General features: G+C 45.8%; 1 protein-coding gene across 3 annotated transcripts in view; it reads left to right on the top strand.

Annotated features, from left to right (window-relative positions):
• Positions 1-14,144, top strand: part of LOC140385485 (sodium/potassium-transporting ATPase subunit beta-1-interacting protein 3) — a 667,002-nt gene that overhangs the window by 386,253 nt on the left and 266,605 nt on the right. For all 3 annotated transcript variants that reach the window (XM_072467679.1, XM_072467681.1, XM_072467680.1), the window contains exon 3: positions 4,945-5,025. In XM_072467679.1, coding sequence (XP_072323780.1) covers positions 4,945-5,025 — 81 coding nt within the window. The remainder of the gene's footprint in view (positions 1-4,944; positions 5,026-14,144) is intronic.

The following is a 14,144-nucleotide window of genomic DNA, read 5'->3' as shown; positions in this document are numbered from 1 at the left end:
GGTGGAGGCTGGTCAGCTCCAGCTGTTGTTGTTTACGGCAGCACGGTAGCCTTGTGGATAGCACAATTGCTTCACAGCTCCAGGGTCCCAGGTTCGATTCCAGCTTGGGTCACTGTCTGTGCGGAGTCTGCACATCCTCCCCGTGTGTGCGTGGGTTTCCTCCGGGTGCTCCGGTTTCCTCCCACAGTCTAAAGATATGCGGGTTAGGTGGATTGGCCATGATAAATTGCCCTTAGTGTCCAAAATTGCCCTTAGTGTTGGGTGGGGTTACTGGGTTATGGGGATAGGGTGGCGGTGTTGACCTTGGGTAGGGTGCTCTTTCCAAGAGCCGGTGCAGACCCAATGGGCCGAATGGCCTCCTTCTGCACTGTAAATTCTATGATAATCTATGACAGATTGCTCCCAGGTCGTTCGTGGTTTGCATGACTGATGGATCCATTGTCAGGCGCAACAGAAGGGCACTACACAAACTTGCCTGCCCACCACTGGACCTCATGTTCCCAGCTGTCGTTCTGCCTTATCCGGACACCTCGCTCCCAGCCACCAATCTGGCTACAGTCCCCACCTCCACCTCTCAGGCGATCAACAAGGATCTGACGCCAGCCCCAGAGATTGGACTTATAAATATTTCCTTTGTACATATTGTTCTGTATCTGCATGCTAGACACCTTACATGTACATATGCATTCACTCGCCATTTGCTGTAAATAGTTATATCTGTAAATATGTTGTATATGGTCTAAGCAACCGACAATTTTTTTTTAAAAAGGAGGGGATGTCACAATATGCACCCATGCACATCATGAGGTAAAAACAGGCAGTGACAGACACCCAGGTTAGCCAATCAACATGCAGGACAGAACACAACAATCACCAGACAGAACACCAGAGGGGGGCTTCCAACTATAAAACACACGAGGCATCAGCACTCCGCCTCTTTCCACTGGTGACAACTGTAGTGACAGTCAGGGTGTATATATCAGTCTGCACCTTCTACACGTGGATCAGAGTTAGCCTGGTCTAGTAAGTTAGAGTTAGTACACTTAGAGTAGTAGTGTGTCAACCCACAGCCAGCTGTGTGCATTGTTACAGAAGTTCAATAAATCGTATTGAACCAACGCCTACGTTTGGTGTATGCTTTACAGTTCATCTGCATCCTGTTGCAGTCTGTTACCCCAGGGTGAATAACACGACACTCAGTACATGGGACAGTAAAAAAAATTCAATCCGATCCTGACAGGATTCAAGGCTTTGCAGATGGATTAAGGAACACTCAAAAAGTACAAGGAACTTGAGGAAGTCTTGATGGCAGAATTCTAGCACAAATACCTTCTAACTGATTTTTCTTTACCTGGAAAATGTTCCTCTACTGTTTATAAACATACACTAAAGTGCTAAAAATGGCAGTGAATAATGCTTCAATGGAGAATTTTGCATTACATCATTTTCATGACCGCTCCAAACTATGGGGGAGATTTTAGGTGGTTGACTGGTAGAGAATGTCAGTTAGCCCTCTGTCCTGAAAGCATAGAGGAGGAGACTCCAGCTTTGTTTAAATAGAGACTCAGTGAGTTGCGAGCACCATGTGGGTCTCCCAATGCTGTTTGTTGGATTCAGGCTGATGCAATATGCAGTTTGGAGGCAGAAAGGTAAGACGAGGGGATGAGAAGGAGAAGGGTTTTTGAAATTGGGGAGGAGAGACCCTTGGGTTGGAGCTGATCAGATTACCTATGCGGAACATATCGAAGCATTCCAAATAGAACTGATCGGACAGTGCATGGTGACAAGTATGCCTCACAATAACCTCCAAAATAATAGATTCCAGCAATGTCCTTATGACAAATGTTAAGCTAACTGGCCTGCAGTTTCCTGCTTTCTGTATCCCGCCTTTCCTGAGCAGAGGAGTCACATTCAATATTTTCCAAATCTGCTGGGACCTTCCAGATTCTGGATAATTTTCATAGAATTTACAGTGCAGAAGGAGGCCATTCGGCCCATCAAGTCTGCTCCGGCTCTTGGAAAGAGCACCCTTCTGAAGTCCACGGCTCCACCCTATTCCCGTAACCCAGTTACCCCACCTAATCTTTTTGGACGCTAAGGGCAATTTAGCATGGCCAATCCACCTAACCTGCACATCTTTGGATCGTGGGAGGAAACTGGAGCACCTGGAGGAAACCCACGCAGACACTGGGAGAACGTGCAGACTCCACACAGACAGTGACCCAAGCCGGCGAATCGAACTGGGACCCTCGAGCTGTGAAGTAACTGTGCGAACCACTGTGCTATCAACATGCCTCAACTATTTACAATTAATATCAATAACTTGGATGAATGGGCCAAGTGTATGGTTGCTAAATTTATTGATGATACGGAGAGAGTTAGGAAAGTAAGCTGGAGAGAGGGTGAAATAACCCTTAAGAGCATTGACACACAGAGGGATCTGGGCATTCCGGTCCATAGTTCCATGAAAGTGGCAATGCAGGTGGATAAGGTGGTCAAGAAGGCATACGGCATGCTTACCTTCATCGGCCTGGGCATTGAGTACAAGAGTTGGCAGGTCATGTTACAGTTGTATCGAACTTTAGTTAGGCCACAATTGGAGTATTGTGTGCACACTACCAGTAGGACGTGGATGCTTTGGAGAGAGTGCAAGGAAGGTTTACCAGGATGTTGCCTGGTCGGGCGGGTATTAGCAATGAGGAGAGGTTGAGTAAACTCAGATTGTTTCTGTTGGAAAGATGGAGGCTGAAGGGAGACCTGATTGAGGTCTACAAAATTACGAGAGGGTAGACAGGGAGAATAGTCAGAAACTTTTTCCCAGGGTGGAAGACCTAACAAGCGGAAGATATAAAGAGCAAAGTGGATGATGGGGATCCTGTGGATGTAGTATATCTAGACTTCTGGAAGACGTTTGATAAGGTGCCGCACAAAAGGTTAGTTAACAAGGTGAGGTCACATGGGATTAGGGGTAATCAGGGGAAGTTCACTAGGTTGATTCCAGAGATGAGGGATTTGCCATATCAAGAGAGATTGAACAGTTTCGGCCTATACTCTCTAGAGTTTAGAAGAATAAGGGGAGATCAAATTGAGCTATGCAAGATGCTAAAAGATACGGATAAAGTAGATGTGGAGCAGATGCTTCCTCTTGTGGGGCATTCTAAAATGAGAGGTCATAATCTTAGAATAAGAGGTAGCAAATTTAAAAGATTTGAGGAGAAACTACTTCTCCCAAAGGGTTGTGAATCTGTGGAATCCGCTACCCCACGAGTGTGGTGGATACAGGGATAGTGAGTTCATTTAAGGAGGAGTTAGACAGATTTTTAATTGGTGATGGGTTGAAGGGTTATGGAGAATGGGCAGGACAGTGGAGTTGAGGACAGGATGGGATCAGCCATGATCACATTGAAGGTGTTTAGGCTTGGGAGGCTAAATTGCCGACTCATGCTCAAAGGTCATGTGTTCTAGGGAGGAGATGCTCTGTCTGATTTTGCAATCCAGCTCTTAGTCTGTAGCATTGTAGGTAGCAGATGAGGATGGAGCAGACTTAATGGGCCGAATGGCTTAATTCAGCTCCTACATCTTATGAACGTATAAGACTCAAGGGGGTACATGTTCAAGGTGAGAGGTTGAGGGGAAATGTGTGGGGAAAGTTTTTCACGCAGAGGGTGATGGGTGCCTGGAATGCGTTGCCAGTGGAGGTGGTGGAGGCAGGCATGATAGCAACGTTTAAGATGTATCTTGATAAGACACATGAATGATCGGGGAATGGGGGGGATACACATCATTTGGGCAATAAGTAGTAGGTCTAAATAAGGAATCTGGATCGGCACAGGCTTGGTGGGCTGAAGGGCCTGTTCCTGTGCTGTAATATTCTTTGTCCTTTGTTCAAGGAATCTTTAAAAGGGTATAGATAGATAAAGTGAGTAGACAAAACTTTAGTAGATGGAGTATAATGTGAGAAAATGTGTACATGTCCACTTTGGCAGGGAGAATACAAAACAGCATATTAATTACATAAAGAGAAATTTCAAAACTCTGGGGTAGAGGGATCTGGGAGTCCTGTTCTGCCTATCTTTACGTCATCAGCAAATTTAGCAGACGTACATTCTTCCTCAAGGCATTTGTAAACAGCTGAGGCCCCAAGTAGAGATGGTTGACAGCTTTAAGTTCCCAAGGGTCACCATCACCAACAGTCTGTCCTGGTCCACTCACGTTGATGCAACAGTCAAGAAAGCCCAACATCGTCTCTATTTCCGATGGAAGCTAAAGAAATTTGGCTTGTCTGCAGCGACTCTCACAAGCTTCCACAGATGTGCCATAGAGACCATCCTATCCAGCTGCATTACAGCTTGGTATGGCAACTACTCGGCCCAAGATCGCAAGAAACTGCAGTGTGGTGAACTCAGCCCAACGCATCACACAAGCCTGCCATCGTCCCATTGATTCTGTCCACACCTCCCGCTGCCTCAGAAAGGCAGACAGCATTGTCAGAGACCCCTTACACCCAGGCTTTTCACTCTTCCAGACCCTTCCATCAGGCAGAAGATACAGAAGTCTGACGCCCCGCACACCCCGACATAGGAACGGCTGCTTCCCCACAGCTACCAGACTCCTCAACGACTCTCCCTTGGACTGATCTGTTGCCTGTAAGAACACTGTTCACGACGCCCTATGCTGCTCTTGTTTGGCCCTTGTTTCGCACTGTAACCAATCACTGTTTGTTGATGTACCATTGTCAATGTACTCTGTCGATTATTCTTTTGTCTACTATGCACGTACTGTGTACGTTTCCTTGGCCGCAGAAAACTACTTTTCACTGTACTTCGGTACATGTGACAATAAATATCAATCAATCAATACTGATCCGTGCACTTGCTCTGCCTTTTATTATCTTGTGTTTATCACTCACTGATTTAACTGTTTTTTCCTTCCATCCTTGTTTAGTACTCTATCTGGACAGCCCTGTGGGTCGCCTGGAATGTATTCATTTTCTGCTTTTATTTGGAAGTTGGAGGACTCTCAAAGGTAAGGACCAGCTTTGAAAACTTCCATCATGTAGAGAACCAGATGAGCATTTCCTAGCTTGTAATGCTTTAAGATTGAATGACAAATTCAAATCTAGCCACACCAGCAACTCCATTTAGTGAGATGTCAGGGTGACTCCTTTTCTTGTTGTCCCCACTTGTTTTCAATGGATACTCTGGTTTAACCACTCGAGGTTTAGAACAGTAACTATTGTCCGTGCACCTTACTTACTCTGATGTTAACTTGTAAAGTACTGTGCATTCTTAATTACCTCAGTTTTCATTCTTCCAAACGCTAAGAAATAGAAATATGAGAACAAAAGATGCTGTGGAATGTGAAATTAGGTGATGTGGTGTCCTCTGGGAATAATGACTCTAGAATAATTACCCAACATTTGTTAATTGCAGCGATTGCTCATGTTTGATTGTCTGCGTATCCTGTACCTAATCGTTCAAGGTGACCCATCTTCATATCTAGCAATTAGCAATGTTACTTTCTCAGCAACAAATTCAGTGCTTATTGCTTGGAAATTGTGATGAACTTGCCCAGAAAATCTGAATAGGAAAAAAGGATTTGCTTTTCTGAATGTTGGGTGTTACAATGTAGTGTGTAGCTTTTCCCTTTACAAATTGAGAGAATAACTATTAATGTTGACAATTCAAATGAAGTTTAACAAACTGGGGATATTTTTTGGAGGCCTTTTGAGGTGGGCTTAGAAGCTGAGGGCTGGGAAAATGAGGAAAATAAATAGGTTAGACTGGTTGGCTGATGCGTTCCAACTGGTCTGACTGAGATGTCAGGAGCCCGCTGAGCGGTAATGGGAAGCCAATTGTTTAGGAATCAATTTCCCCAGGATAATGGAATTTTATCAGTGGTGCAGGGGACATGCAGCATCTACAATCTGGCAATGCAGAGAACATAAGAACATAAGAACGAGGAGTAGGCCATTTGGCCCCTCGAGCCTGCTCCGCCATTCAAAGATATCATGGCTGACCTTTTGTGGACTCAGCTCAACTTTCTGGCCCGAACACCATAACCCTTAATCCCTTTATTCTTCAAAAAACTATCTATCTTTATCTTATCATGAAGGAGCCTCTACTGCTTCACTGGGCAAGGAATTCCATAGATTCACAACCCTTTGGGCGAAGAAGTTCCTCCTAAACTCAGTCCTAAATCTACTTCCCCTTATTTTGAGGCTATGCCCACTAGTTCTGCTTTCACCCGCCAGTGGAAACAACCTGCCCGCATCTATCCTATCTATTCCCTTCATAATTCTATATGTTTTGCGACTCGTGCACTAGCATACCCCAGTATCTCTGCACGGCAGCATGTTTTAATATTTTATCATTTAAATAATAATCCTTTTTGCTGTTATTCCTAACAAAATGGATAAGCTCACATTTGTCAACATTGTATTCCATCTGCCAGACCCTAGCCCATTCATTTAGCCTATCCAAATCCCTCTGCAGACTTCCAGTATCCTCTGCACTTTTTGCTTTACCACTCATCTTAGTGTTGTCTGCAAACTTGGACACATTGCCCTTGGTCCCCAACTCCAAATCATCAGAGGAGATGAGAAAAAGCTGAGGTCTAAAACTGACAGGCACGCAGAACTAAATAGTCTGAAATTGGCAAGGCTGCTACTAAAATTGTTACCGAAGCTGGAGGAGAAACTGATGAAGCCTCCTCCACAAATAAACTCTGCCAATTCAACGTGGTTAATGTGCCTTTGAATCTCCACAATGAAACGGATTCTGCCTACTCAGGAGGTCGTGTGATGCGTGGTGGGGGAGTTTGAACATGAAACACATCAACTGGTCTTACAACACCAGGTTAACGTCCAACAGGTTTGTTTCAAATCACTAGCTTTCAGAGCACTGCTCCTTCCTCAGCTGAATGAAGAGGTATGTTCACCTGATTCACCTCATTCACCTGAGGAAGGAGCAGTGCTCCGAAAGCTAGTGTTTGAAACAAACATGTTGGACTTTAACCTGGTGTTGTAAGACTTCTTATTGTGCTCACCCCATTCCAACGCAGGCATCTCCACATCATCACATCAACTGGCACAGTGGTAGGGACAGCACCTGGGCAAAAGCAGCAGCAGCAAGCTACGCACACACATGGAGCACAACAGTGCAGAGAGAATTGATGTGGCGCCAGAAATAGAAGACAGCTTTACCACACAGCTTCCCAAACTATTTTCCAATATGCAATGATTTTAACCCTTGAAAATTAGCGTGACCCCTGATGCCAACAAAAACAAAACAGCATTAACGCTGCATAGTAACATTCAGTATACAGTTACTGAAGTTTGAACAATATAGATCATCACATAAATATGAAAATCGGTGAATTTAAAGCACTTTGTAAAAATATTCTTATTTTATCTTCTCGCCATTTGATTACTTCCTCTGAGCTAGCCAGCTTGTGGACCTTGACCAGGAAGCAAGGGAAGCATATGTTGGGGATCTGGAGGTGGCTGATGTTGGAGCCCAGGTCATTCCGCAGCACCAGGGTGATAGGGTTGGGCTCAACAAATTGTAACTAAACAAGAGTCCATGGCCTGGAGGGGCAACCAGAACAATGGCGGGGCTGGATGCTGTAATGACCACAGTTTGGGGACTGTTGCTCCAGCCACCCCTAAACGGCACACAGACAAAGATTCTACAACACAAATCTGCTGGAGTAGCATTGCCTCCCGGCTGTGGCTATCTGACCAGGTGGTCACAGACATCTGTGGCCTCTTGGAGGATGACCTGAGACCACAGAGAGTGGTAGACTGCCCACTGCACATAGCGTCAAAGTGACCATCAGTCAACCAGGTGTATATGTAAATAGGAAAGGTTTCCACCATGCGTCAACATGCAAAAGGGTGTGCAAGCTTCCTGGGCAGCTGCCATGGCAACAGAGAAGTCTCTGGTGCCTCAGTTGTTTAGGCCACCACACCGCCTTTGTAGATGGCAGCTGGCTGTCAAGGGATATCAACTGAAGACGTGGCTGATGGTACCAGTGTCATCCAGGACACTCCCAATGGTGATCATGTAATGGGGCAATAAGAATGACATGAAATTTATCATTTAGGCAACAGAAACAAACAATTTCATTCCAACAAAGTAAATCAAGTTGGCAGTAGCAAATAAAGACACACAAGTGTCTCCCATTGTGCTACTAAACCTGTTTATGTGTTCTCTTCCATGAACCTCTATGTGGTGCTCTCCTTGTGACTGAACAGATGTGCAGGTAGCCTTTTCAGCTCACGAGATGGCCTTGGCACATGTCCTCTGGTTGTACGTGAGGACCCTGCCACGGACGTCCCACCAACATCTGGAGATGGCCTTTTTCCTGAGGGAAGGACACGGCATTTATATCTCTGTCAGAGGGCCATGGGGGTGGCTGCAGGCTAGTTCTGCCATGGTGAGTGTCCCCATTACCATCACTGCCTGCCTCCATTTGCCATGTCAGGATCCACCTGCACATCACTGCTAACCAAGAACAGTGAGTGCTTAGCTGCATTTCTATGTATTTCTGAGGCATTGCTGCAACCCAATTACCAATGCTACCAAAGTTGCTGATGTAGTGTTGACGCCATGGAGCTCTTCCTGCATCCACTTGTTGGCTAGATGACTACGACTGTCTCTTGAGGGTGGCCACTCTTTAAATGGTGGATGTCATGCACTCATATTCCTGAGACATGATGGCAGTCATGGCATGGATGGATCCCTCTATTATGTTCCAACAAGCTGCAGTACTTCTGGAAACTCTGATTGATAGCACATATCTCCCTTTGCTGCTTCATGATCATGTGATATATGTATATGATATGCATATGATCCCTGAGGCTCAGCACTTCTGAGGAGAAGATCATGGCTGGAGCTGCCCTCACTCATTCAGTGGGACTCATTCATGAATGCAATAGTATTATAACTCATCATGTTTCCCCATCTTGCCACTAATTGGATGGTGAGAATGCTGTTCATCATATTGGCTATTGCTATTTCTCTGAGTTCACTAGTTTTCTGACATATGGTTAGCTGAACAATGACAATTTAAACATGTTCATATTCTCTAATAAGGAAACAAATATTTATATGTTGGAAATGATTTACAATTTATTTGGGCATTAATCGCAGGCACCACTCATTGGCCATCTAGCCCAGAGTCAGTGAGTGTATAAATTTCACTTTAAATAGTCAATACGACAAAGACACATCTTACACAACCACAAGCGTTCCCCTTCAGAATGATTAGCACTACAGGTTCACAATATGGGGCGGCACGGTGGCACAGTGGTTATGGGCAGCATGGTGGCACAGTGGTTAGCACTGCTGCCTCACAGCGCCAGGACCCGGGTTCAATTCCAGCCTTGGGTGACTGTCTGTGTGGAGTTTGCGCTTTCTCCTCATGTCTGCGTGGGTTACCTCCGGGTGCTCCGGTTTCCTCCCATAGCACAAAGATGTGCACATTATGTGAATTAGTCATGATAAAATTGTCCCTTAGTGTCTAGGGATGTACAGGTTCGATGGGGTTACGGGGACAGGGCAGGGGAGTAGGACTAGATGGAATTCTCTTTCAGAGGGCCGGTGCAGACTTGATGGGCCGAATGGCTTCTTTCTGCACTGTGGAGATTCTATTCTATTCTATTCTTACACAATGAAATGAATGTGCGTGTTACAGGGGAATTTCATTATCCAGCATCAGTCCCATATACCTACCCACAAACAGTGGGAGAGACAGAGCATTAGAGGAAGAAATTCTAGAAGTAAGATTTTTGACATTAAAAATACCCCAGATTTAATAAGAATAAAATAAATGTTTGAAAACTTGGTGTGTATTTCTGGCCAGCCATTAGCAGTTGTCTGCCGCATATTAATATATTGCTTTCTGCACAATGTAAGCACCACCCAAATATGGCAATGCAGAGATATAAGAGCGCAGGTGGAGGGTTTACCAGACTTGGATACAAGTTGTAATCCCAGCAGTGAAATATAGTGCTGCTATCAGACAGAGGATCAGTCACAAGCCAAACGGTAAGGTTTACTGCCCATCATACAGTATAATCGAGGGAGAAAGGGAAAAACCAGGAAACTACAGACCAGTCTGTCTTACTTCAGTGGTGGGGAAGTTATTGGAGGCAATTCTGAGATACAGAATTAGTCTGCATTTGGAGAAGCAAGGTTTAATCAGGAACAGTCAGCATGGTTTTGTTAAGGGGAAGTCACGTCTAATCAACTTGATTGAAATTTTTGACGGGGGTATTTAAAAACAAAATTATTCGGAAAGGTTTTTCATTATATAAATGTAGAACAAGCAAACACTATTACAAAATAAACCCACCCAAAACCATCCCACTCCAGCTCCTACCCCCCATAAATAAAGAAAAAACGAAACCCTCCAACAGTTGACGGTGAGGAATTCCTGGAAAAAGGAGATGAAAGGCCGTCACCTCGGGTAGAATCCTTCCACGAACCTCTCATGGTGAGCTTGACATTTTCAAGATGCAAAAATTCCATCAAACCACTCAGCCAGGCCAAGGCACCAGGACCCTCCACCCAAGCCAAACTCACCTCCGAGCCGTGAACGAGGCAAAGGTGAGGAAGTCCGCCTTCATCATCGTCTGCAGCACCAGCGAGTCCAAACACCAAAGATTTTTTTTAAAATTTAGAGTAGCCAATTATTTTTTTCAATTAAGGGGCAATTTAGCATCGCCAATCCACCTAACCAGCACATCTTTGGATTGTTGGGGTGAAACACACACAGACATGGGGAGAATGTGCAAACTCCACACGGAGAGTGACCCAGAGCCAGGATTCGAACCCGGGTCCTCAGCGCCGCAGTCCCAGTGCAAACCACTGCGCCACATGCCACCCCCGCCCCCAAACACCAAACATAACCACCAATGGGCATGGCTCCCGCTGAATACCCAAGATCCCCGACATGGTGTTAAAAAAAGAGATCCAAAAGCTTACCAAAAGTTTAAGGAAAGACCAAAACATGTGCATATGATTCGCCAGACACCTAGAACAACATTAACACCTATCCTCCACCCCGAGAATAAACCAATCATCCACACCCTGGTCAAGTGAGCTCTGTGCACCACCTTGAACTGGATCAAGCTGAGACTAGCACAAGAACAGTGCTGGTCTAAATGCACAAGAACCAGTTCCTTCTTTAGCTATCAAAGACTTTGCTTCCTGTTTGTCAACTACTCTGGTGTCAGGGCAATCAAGTACTGCCAGTCCACCTCAAGAATGGAATTCACAAGCCGCTGCCAGATTTACCTGTATGCGCTTTGTAGGAAATTATCTCCCCCCTAATGATAGCCTCAGAGATTCCCACAACATGGAAGGTAAGACCGCCTCATTCCTATTGCACACAACGTACTCTCCAATGGCAGAGAAATTCACAGAATTCCTTGTCCGCCAGAAACGTTGTGTACAATCTCCAAGGAGGTCACTGAGAGGGTCTCGGCTTCAACATCAGATCCACAAATGCGGAGCATGATCCGAGAGAACATTCACAGAGTGACCCGCCCCTACCTACCCACCAGAAAGAAATGAATCCGGGAGAAGAGCCGATGGACGTGTGAGAAAAAAGAAAATTCCTTATTCCTTGGATAATAAATGTACACGAGTCTGCCCCCCACATCTGTTCCAGAAACACCAATATCGTCTTCGCTATCCGCTGATGGAACCAGATTTGACCTATCCAGCCTAGGATCCAAAACGCAATTGGATCAGTTGATGTGAATCCAGATCTGGAATAGAACCCAACACCTTATTGATAAATGCCGTGTCATCCCAGTTTGGTTGACCAGAACCACAAGCGTGCCTGCTAATGACCCACTGCCTGGATCCCATCGAAACACAAAGGATATACCTACCACACCCAGCCCTTCCGCAATCCTCTCTGGTCCTTGACCCACAAATGCGTCTCTTATATGAACACCATGTCAACCTTCAAACTTCTCAGGTGCACAAGCACACATTTTACTGGAGGGCAGCACGGTAGCACAAGTGGCTAGCACTGTGGCTTCACAGCATCCGGGTCCCAGGTTCGATTCCCCACTGGGTCACTGTCTGTGCGGAGTCTGCACGTCCTCCGTGGGTTTCCTCTGGGTGCTCCGGTTTCCTCCCACAGTCCAAAGATGTGCAGGTTAGGTGGATTGGCCATTCTGAATTGCCCTTAGTGTCCAAAAATGTTAGGAGGGGTTATTGGGTTATGGGGATAGGGTGGAAGTGAGGGCTTAAGTGGGTCGGTGCAGACTCAATGGGCCGAATGGCCTCCTTCTGCACTGTATGTTCTATGTTCTATTTAGCCCCCTTACATTTCCAAGTTATCAGCTGCACAGGGGGTCACCTACACCTCCCCTTCCAACTCCGAGTCAACCATTCCTACCATGTGAGGTAATCCAGCAACACCTCAATGAGCGCCGATACCAAGCCCACCCAACATAGCCGCCAACCCCCCTGCCTGTAAAACCAGAACAAAGACAAATTATTTGTCACCATCAGCAGTCTGCCCCTCTCCCCACCCCGTCTCCCAGCCATACCACACAACAATAAACAAACAAACAGCCAAAGGAGAACAAAGGCCCTTCTCCTCCAATATGCCCCCCTCCCCGCACCCATATCCCCAAACAAAACAAGAACAAACGTCCGAGACCTCATTACCTAAAGAAAATTAAATTCTTAAGTAATGAGCTGCAGATACTGTAGAATCCAAACGGGAGTGACAACAGGAACGTATGGTAGGGTAGAAATGAACAATAGGTTTATTATGGTACACACAAAATAACAAAACTATAACTCCTCTCCCCGAAGGGACACCTTTTTTTATACAGAATAGTTTCCCTTTGTTAAGGGGTAACCCCATTCCAATTACCGGGGAAATTCATACTCAGCTGTATAAGGGGGAAACGTATGGAGCACAGTCCTTGGCCCCCAAAGAGGATGTAACAGATACCCCACTCCTCCATTTCCGTTAGGTAACTCTACAGCTAGCAGGGTGACCTCCGTACAGAGTAAAACCAGAAAAGCAATCATTCCAACAACCAGCCCGCTGACCGCATCCAATTTTAATACAAAAAGATAGAGCAAAACAAAAAAGCCACACCCATCTGACAAACAACTCAAAAAATACAAACTCCAAACTTGCCCATAAAAAACTCAGCAAATCCCCATAACCACATGCCACCACCCACAATACAAAAATCCTGCAATAAATACAGATACAAATGCATCTAAAAGTTAACAATTATTTAGTTTGCCCCCAATCCATGCTTCTTAATGAACTAATTTGCATCCTCCGGTGCATCAAAGTAATAATAGTCTGTCTCTTTAAAAGTCACTCCAAGGCATGCAGGATACCACCTCAAATTGCCAATGCTTTTGTACAATGTGGCCTTGGCCTTGTTGAATGCCGCATGTCGTCTCGGCAGTTCTGCTTCCACGTCCTGGTATATCCTGACAGCATGGCCCTCCCATCTATAGTCTCGATGGTCCTTCACTCACCTCAGGACTGTTCCTTCTCCTGGTAACTGTGGAACCTGACGATGATCGCCTGTGCTGTTTCCCCAGATCCCCTGCCTCAGCGACCGATGGACCCAGTCCAACTCGGGAGGGGAAGGCAATCCCCCCTCCCCCACCATCTTCCCAAACATCTTGGACATATAGTCCGTATGATTTGGGCCCTTTAGACCCTTTGGCTGCCCAATGACTCCTAGATTTTGCCATCTGGAGCATTTTTCCAGATCGTCTACCTTGGCCTTCAACGATTAGTGCCTTCAGCCAGCATCGACGTCACTCCCACAAGGGAAAGAATCAGGTCACTCTGGTCTGAGAGTGCCATCTCCACCTTCTGCATCACTGTACCTTGCGCCTATGCCTTCCAATCTGTCTTCTCCAAGGCAGCATGGATGGGGCTAGAGCCCCTTCCATTGCCTTATCAAGGTCCTCAGCGACCGCCTGCTGCTGCTTCTTGAATTCGTCTGCCAAGAAACTTGCCAGCACCTTGACCATCCATGGAGAGGCCAAAGTCACTGGAGGAGCCTCCACTATTTTCTCCACCAATGAGGCTTGAGGGGCTTCTCAGTCCGATGACGCTTCTTTGCCCAACCGCTG

Source organism: Scyliorhinus torazame, chromosome 11 (assembly GCF_047496885.1).
Source record: "Scyliorhinus torazame isolate Kashiwa2021f chromosome 11, sScyTor2.1, whole genome shotgun sequence".
Lineage (NCBI taxonomy): Eukaryota > Metazoa > Chordata > Chondrichthyes > Carcharhiniformes > Scyliorhinidae > Scyliorhinus > Scyliorhinus torazame.
This window is presented reverse-complemented; position numbering and strand designations above follow the sequence as displayed.